This window comes from Eurytemora carolleeae, unplaced genomic scaffold, assembly GCF_000591075.1.
Source record: "Eurytemora carolleeae unplaced genomic scaffold, Eaff_2.0 scaffold453, whole genome shotgun sequence".
Taxonomy (NCBI): domain Eukaryota; kingdom Metazoa; phylum Arthropoda; class Copepoda; order Calanoida; family Temoridae; genus Eurytemora; species Eurytemora carolleeae.
Genome location: NW_019396460.1, coordinates 242193 through 250628, shown reverse-complemented (window position 1 = coordinate 250628; position 8436 = coordinate 242193). Strand labels below are relative to the sequence as shown.

Below are 8436 nucleotides of genomic sequence, written 5' to 3'. Positions count from 1 at the left end.
TAATAGTTATTTTCTATAGATGTGGAGCTTTATTCTAGAAGTTTTTTGGTGATCATTTTATTTTTAAGGATGAGACTTCAGAGACGACTGTACAGAATTTAGTCGTCATTATTTCCCACAGCACCACAAATTATAACTTTTAATTGTCTTATTGAAAGAGTGTAAGATCTTCCTTAAAGTCTGATCCTCTATGGGTAACCCCATATCTCTGAAGATTACTGAAGTTTCTGTTAGACATCCTTCAACTCTATATACATCAATACAAGAGTGTTTAATGTGTTTACAGTGATAACCAGACATTAGTGGAATAATCGCCTTTTTTCGTCCTTTTTCCTGATTAGATAAAATCAGAAACAAAGGCTGACCATAATCCCATGAGTTGATGGTTAGGACTGCCCGACGAACAGATTAGGACTGTCCGACGAACAAATTAGGACTGTCCGACGCACGTCTTATATGGCTGAACAAAATTGAATGAGTGTCAACAAATTCAAAAATGGGAATCAAAACTTTTTGTGAAATTCCACCTTGTGATGGTTTTAACAAATAAAATATCTATTTTTATTATGTGCTTATTATAATCATTTCCAGTATAAACTTTTATTTGGATTTCATTTTCTTCTTTGATAAACGTGTAACAAAATAGAATAATAGAACAATAGAAATAGAATAATAGAAATAGAATAATAGAATAATATAAATAGAATAATTCTATAGAAAATCCTGAATCCACAACGAAAATAATACATTTCTCTTGTCCACCTTTTTAAGTCCTAATAACTTTTTTAGAAATGTTAGAAGTCCATCAGTTTGGATTTTTGTTTGCAGAGTATTAAAGTATCTCAATAATAAATAGAGGAGGAGGGGCGCTGTGCCCCCCCCCCAAAAAAAAGAGCTTTTCTTGGTAGGAATAGGGTTAACATTTAAAATTCGTGAAAATGTGCTTTGGAAGTGGCCATGCAAAATATTTACTAATTTCTTATAGGTCAATGAAACTGGTCTGAATTTTCGTTTTCTGTTTCTTTTTCGAATCGTTTGTCGTAGTTTTGCTTCAGAGATTTATCGAAAATATGGCAACCCTAGCCAGGAATGATTAAATGGACATATCTCTCGATCCCGTCTTTAATTTCGTAATTTCGTAACCTTCTTCGTCCGCACCACAAATAATTTTTCCGTCCAACCTTTTTTTCTTCCAGAAATGGTAAGCGCAATGCTGTGAAGTTGTGTTTACGACTTCATTTGTGGTCGGGCAAAAAAAAAGTGTGGAATGCCTTANCCCCGAACCACCACTAGTTCGTTTAAGTTCATAATCCAAATATATCTCGTTTAATGTTTTAGTGTCCAATGAACATTTCATCAGATAATATCAACTTATTCAAAATCATTCCCAAGAGCAAGATGGCAGACAAGAAGACAACCGGAGGTAAAAAATATTTTAATAATTTATATAAGTTGATTAATCCTATAGGGTGTCCCACATCAAATTAGACCGCGTCAATGGGTCTATTACGATTTGGGGGACAAATCAGAAAATTTGAGAAGAATAAATCATTAAAAAAAATTTAATAAGGCTAATGGAATTTTTTTTGCAGAAAATGCTAGATTTTTCGATTATTATGTGCGTATTGGAGATAATCTAATATGATATGGGACGCTCTGTACTAAATCAATCCTAATTTAATTACTTAATTATTCCTCTTAAATTTAACCTCTTTAACTAATCTTCAATAATTTTTCCTTTTTAATGAATCCTCAATAATCAATTCTTTTTCATTAATCTTCTTTAGTAAATTTTCTGTTATTGATACTTAATTAAATAAATCCTCATTAACGAATCCTTTCAATTATTCCTCATAATAGTTAATACTCATTAATCAATACTTTCTAATGAATCCTCATTAGTTAACCCACTTTAAGTATTCCTCTTTAAAAATTTCTTTTTTAATATTCGTATTTAATGAAATCAATTCTCTTTAATACATTTTCTTATACTATAGAATAACAGGTGGCAGCATTTGGTTTGGGAAGTGTTGGACTGTGGAGGTTATGCAATACAATACATAAATGTCTAGATGTTCAGTAATCTTGGGGGGATTTTGAAGATTCACTTTCCAAACTTTCTCTTGTGATCTTTTTATCTTTACGTCGATTAATCAAACTTCAAATAGCTTTCTTCCTTACAAAATGTGAAACAGAAAACCAAAACAAAATGAAAATAATTGGTGCAAATTTTCCGCGCCCTCCCCTCCCTTCGGGCCCCAGCAAGGCCAAATTACCTACAAAAAAATACAGAAATGTATTTTTTCGCATTTAGATGACCACAGTACTTGGCCAAACTTGTTATCTGTGTAACCTCAAATGTAAAGTAATTACCGACCATACCATGCAAAAAATGGCACATTAAAGGGAGTGTTCGTGAAAAATGAAAGGGGGTATAGGTTGTTTGCGATAAAAAAGCGCTTTTGATCGCTACTAATCTTACTTCTACCTGTTGCGTCTATAAGGAGAAAATTGTTAAAAACGACTAATACCGAAGAACGTTGTGTCCATACAAATTCAGAAAGATGCAACATACGACTTAGACCGTAAAAAAATCAATTTAATTTCAAACAAATCATTCATATATTACAACCTAGTCATCGATTATCTTTCGCCACATTTGTATATAGTTGATTTTTCCTAATATGTTTTAATTGTTATGATCTGAGAACATAAATTATAAAAACATTTATTTCTGTTTCGAGGATTTTTGGTAGTGAAGACGACATTTTCATATTTTCCAGGAATGTTCGAAAACAAGTTGCAAGCTAAATATTATTTTAAAAACTAAAATCAAAACATATTATGAAAAATCAACTATATACAAATGTGGCGAAAGATAATCGATGACTATAAGGTTGTAATATCTGAATGATTTGTTTGAAATTAAATTGATTTTTTTACGGTCGTATGTTGCATCTTTCTGAATTTGTATGGACACTACGTTCTTCGGTATTAGTCGTTTTTAACAATTTTCTCCTTATAGACGCAACAGATACAAGTAAGATTAGTAGCGATCAAAAGCGCTTTTTATCGCATTAGGCCTACACCCCCTTGAATTTTTCGCGAACACTCCCTTTAAGGTGGCCACAGCGCTTGGCCAACAAGCCTGTCCATTCAAATTTTAAACCTTGTTTATAAAAACTTTTAACTCTTTTCTCTCGTAAGTCGTAGTTCCTTTAAACCTCCATGGTTTAAAATGCAATATCAGTGAGGGGGGGGGGAGCACAGCCCTTTCTACAAGAAATTACTAAACTTTCAATAGCAAAAAAAAATAGTAAAAGGAATTGAGTTTTTGCCACAAACTCTGAATTTATAATACCTATATATTTGGAACCCAATGTTGTAAATCTTTGATATTTCAAACTTATATGATTTGATCTAACAGAATTCATAGTTTGAAATATCTAAGATCTACGACATTGGAATCCAAAGATATAGGGTTTAGAAAAGCAAAGTTTTTGTCAAAGACTCAATTCCTTTGTTCAATTATTTATTTCATAAGCTATTTAAAATTAATAAGTTGAAAGTTATTCATTTTTAAACAGTATTAGCAATTAGTATTTTTGAGTCTGCAAAAATGGCGAAGTCTCATTAGTCTAATTTGATGTGGGACACCCTGTATATTCTGAGATTCAAAGAGAATTCGAGGATGTTGACTGCAAACATTTGACAATTTTCAAATTTGTAGGTTTTCAATTTATTAGCTAAAAGTTCTTGCAAAAATATTAAGTTTCTATGGGCATGCCTTTAGCTCAAAACTTGAATAACATTCTTATTTAAAACACTTTTATTATTTCTTCTCTTCAACTCTTCTTAAGAGGGGGGGGGCTTCCCCCCCCCCATTGCCACCCCATAGTTGGGCGCCTGTTATTCTGTGAACAAACAAATTCAAACTTATACTGGAGTACTGAAAAAACAACTGGATGGGTAGTTAACAAATGATAAACAAATAAACTGAAAAAAAACGATGCGCACACATCTTTAATTGCGACTTCTTTTTTTAAATTATGTTAAATATTAAAACATTTTAAGTTAAACAATACTGTAAATTCATTTTTATATTCACCTAAAGTTGAGAGCAATTGTGTTGCATTTTCTTCAAACTTGGTTTTTCCCCTGACTAATATCTCCTTCTTTAAATGGTTTGAGCAAATACAACTTGAGGGGTATATGGTGAAGTCTAAAGATCTAGCCATGCACAATGTTTTGGTATTTTGAAAAAACTGACATTTTGCCACGAAGAATTGTTTGTGCACTTTTTCACGATGCAAAATTTGTTGATACTTTTATTAAAAAAAAAATACTGAAATGGAATGTACTGCAGTATACAATCCTGTGTTTATAATCCATATTAATTGTCTATTTAATTATCAATACTAACTTTCAATTATCTACATTTTACCACCCCAAAGAAATACGATCACTCTCTATACAAGTGTACAGTGTTATTTAGATACGTAAACATATCGTGATGTATACAACCGACCACTCTATTAATCAATTAATACGGAGGTCGGTTGTGTACATCTGAGCTAAGTTTTACCTCTTCGTTTTATTACTCTATGCTTTTTAATTAAAGATCATCTTTGATTTTTACAGTTTGCGGCATTTATTGGTTAACCTAATTTTTCAATTATAATTAAAGAAACAATTAACAATAACCCTAGTCCTGGTTGGCATCCAAATTACAAAAAAAGGGAGCGTTAGCGCGAATTTCAAGTGACCTTCTTTTTTTTCCCCAGAAAACCAAAAATATACTGTTTTAAAACCGGTTTTCAATAATTTGAATGTAAATACTGATATTCTGCCACTTTTGTAAATTTCATGTTAATATTCCTAAAATATATAACAGCTTGGCCGGAAATTGCAATTAAATTGTTTCTTTAGAAAAAAAGATTGTCATCCTTGGTCAGTCAAAGGTACTTCAATGGTACCGTTGTGAATCGTGAATGACCCCTTTAAAATGTAAGGCCACTTAAAATTATGCTTACAACCCCTTTAAACGAAATTTAAATAAAATCTTTAATACTATTGCACAAACAAGTCAGACTTTGTGAAAAGTGACATGGCTATATAGAATAGTAATTAGGTTGACAAATGAATGCAACAAACTATATTTCATCTCAGACGATCGTCTTCTAATAATAAATAAATAAATATACATTTACGAGGGTTAAAAACACATTGATGAGTTCTATGATTTTTACAGTGCCGGAAAAGCCGGAGAGCTCTGGTTCTGGCAGTCGGGTCCCGGTCCCTGAAAACTTGAGATTTATGTCGCGTAAGATATATGCTATGAGAGGTAAATATTTGTGTTAGGGTTCTGTGTAGGTCCGATCATGAGAGCTTAAGTAAACCTAGAGAATAATAGACAACAAAGCAATATATTATAAGAAGGTTTTGTACTTAGACCCTGGGTACAAGCAAACTAAACAGTGCATAAATAACAGTTACAATCTATGCTATAGCTTTCATCAAGTTTGTGTAGAAAATAAGATTTTAAATTACTGGAAAACGTTGAGCTGTTAACAAGGCTATTTTTAAACACCGGTTTAAATTTATTCCATAAATTCGGAAAATAAAAAAGAGGATGTGATTTTAAATACTGGTACTTTAATCGTGGAATTGCAAAGTCTTCGCCATTTCTTAGCATATTTTGGGGGTCTGTATCCCTGTTCAAACTCCATGAATTATTAAATGATGATTTAATCTATATTCGTACATAAAACAGGGAATTTACTTGTACTAGATCTTGGAAAGGGACTATGGCAGTTTTAAAAAAAGTGGGGCAGTGTGAAAATTATAACTCTTATTGCAGACTAGACGTACAGATTTTTTTGTAGGGTCTGAACTCTAAATGAGATCCTTTTTAGAAGGAAGAGAAAAAATGTTACTGCAACAATTAAGATGGGATTGAATGTGCGCAAAATGAATAAGCACTTATGTCAAGTAAATTTTTGACCTGGCTTAGACAATAGATAGACTTATATTACATATCCATGGGATAGAACAGATTGAGTTAACATGGGAGCGAAGTGTCTGAGATTCGCTGGATTTTAGAAATTTTAGAGGAATTCGTTTCACCAGGATCATTGTTGTTAAAGATGATAAACTTAGATTTTTTTGGATGAACACTTAAACCATTAGCTCTGTACTAAGAAGATATTTTAATTAGTTCAGTATTCACAGAATACAGATGAAACCAAATTATTAAAATTAGAATCGGAAAGGATAGATGAACAGAACAGATCGTAAAAACTCAGAGCAATTGGAAATGTCATTTATTGAAATTGACCGATTCTCTGTGAATATCATTTTATACAGAGGTACCCACCAAGGATTAGACTTCAGAGACAATTGTGCGGATTTTTTGTCTTCTTCCTTAAATTCACGATTCCCTGCAACTGTAAACTTGTTTTTTTTTTGCCAAATCATTAAAACCCATTATATTACTGCTAAGAACGCATACTTAATTTAACCTTGTAATCTAATATTTTAAGAATTTTTGGTCGTCTTTACACTCATCTTTTTTGGGTAACCCTGTATCTAAACCTGGAACTGAGACTAACATTTTTTTATTTTAGGAGAGGTTGCGAAGAGAGGAGTTAAGCGCAAGGTATAAATTTAATATTTATTTCCATGATTTAACCCTGGTAAAGGGATTGTCAATCTTTAATAAAGATATTTTAACGATTTCATTATCGATCCAATATTTGAGAAGCGATTTCGTTAATTTGGCATTATGTCCATTTTCATGTTGTCTACGGCTCACAAGGTGTTCCAAGAAACATTTAAAGAATCGTTTTCGTTTTAGGGGACATTAATTCCAAAACTAACACTTGGCCCATTTCTAACACATAGTATTAGAAATGAGCACAAAATGAAAGACTGGGGTTTCGGGATCCCGGACCATATCAAGAGTAAAAGTCGATAATTTAAACTATAACCAAAATTTCATTAAACAATTCTCAATTTTAAACTTTTTAAATTTAAATCAAAATTATAATAGGAATTCTTTTTATAATAAAGATCTTGACCGTTTTTAAGACAATGTTAGGTTTTCCATTTTCGAACATATCCTGATTTTGAAGCATTGTCGCGTTTTTGAGACAAAAAACACTTTCCCGTTTTTGAGTATAATCCACAATTCAAAACAAAACTCACTTTCACAACTTACAAAATAAATCACTGAAAACAAAATTATCATATAAAGACTAAATTCACTTCATAATTATTTCTAGAATCTAATTTTTCACATTTTATCTGTTAAATTAGAGAAAATGGATGATTTATTTTCAAACATTTTAAACAANAAAAAAAACTTGTTTTTGACATAAAAATGCAAAGGTTAAAACAGCAATGCAGTATAAATTTAAGGATTTGTAGCTAGGGTTCCTAACTGCTGAGCGTACAAAATTTGGGTGTGTTTGTGTATTTAGGTGTTTTGGTAATTAGGTACTTAGGTATCGATGCGGTTGTACAACTTTTGAGCTTTCCATGATGAGGTCTTGCCTTCTTTGAGAAATCAAAATTTCTGGATTTGTTGTTGTGATCAAGCATTGATCTCCATTTTATGCAGACCTACGGATATATTTAATTCATCTTCGTTATCGCGTTGCGGTCATATCCTGGCGGGACAACTTTAATGAAGGGATTAAGCATTTATTTTCAAATTTAAAATTGCCCACAGTGGATATCGAGAAAAGCACAGGGTTACCCACAAACGATGAGAGCATACGAAATTAATATTGTTTGTTTACTTGTCTGCTGCCCATGTAAACTACCTTTCTTTTCCAAATCATTAATTTGCCATTCAATGACAATATTCAGGACAGACGACAAAGGTTACCTTGAAAATTTCATATTTTAAAAGCTTACAGTCTTTAAAGTCTCATCTTTTGTGAGTAAACCTGTATTTTAAAAGATTTGCGAGGAACTAAAGAAGTATAAAAACTAAAACAAATGCTCTAACACTAACTGTTATATAATGTGTAAATGCAATCAACAATCTAACAACATTTGTTGTCAATTTTGTTGGCGGAATTTAAAAAGCTTTCTGGTATAAATCTGATTGATAGAATAATAAATGCTTTTTGTGTATTTTGAAATAATAAAAGTAAATTTTTTTCTCAAATAATTTTTCGATTTAATAAAATTAAATTTTTCAGCTTATTTTACCCTTGGTGCACCCATGGGTTTTCTATAAGATATCAGCACATTTGGTCTTGCCGTTTGGCAAGCTAAATCTAACATATATATGAGCGAAGAGTTTATTATATAGATTTTTAAATTAAAAAAAATCATTTGCGACACTATCAGTTGCGGCGCTTTGTCCTGTATTAAAAACTTTAAAACAAAAAAACCAAATACTTCCACCCCCTGGTCCCCCTGCTC

At 31.7% G+C, this 8436-nt stretch overlaps 1 protein-coding gene across 1 annotated transcript in view; it reads left to right on the top strand.

Annotated features, from left to right (window-relative positions):
* Positions 1-1309: 1309 nt before the first annotated feature.
* The window catches only part of LOC111703686 (methylcytosine dioxygenase tet3), a gene marked incomplete in the record, with an annotated part of 18636 nt that continues 11509 nt past the window's right edge, over positions 1310-8436 (top strand). Inside the window, 3 exon segments of the mRNA XM_023475719.1 lie at positions 1310-1423; positions 5252-5344; positions 6627-6658. Of these exon segments, the coding sequence (XP_023331487.1) occupies positions 1345-1423; positions 5252-5344; positions 6627-6658 (204 nt within the window).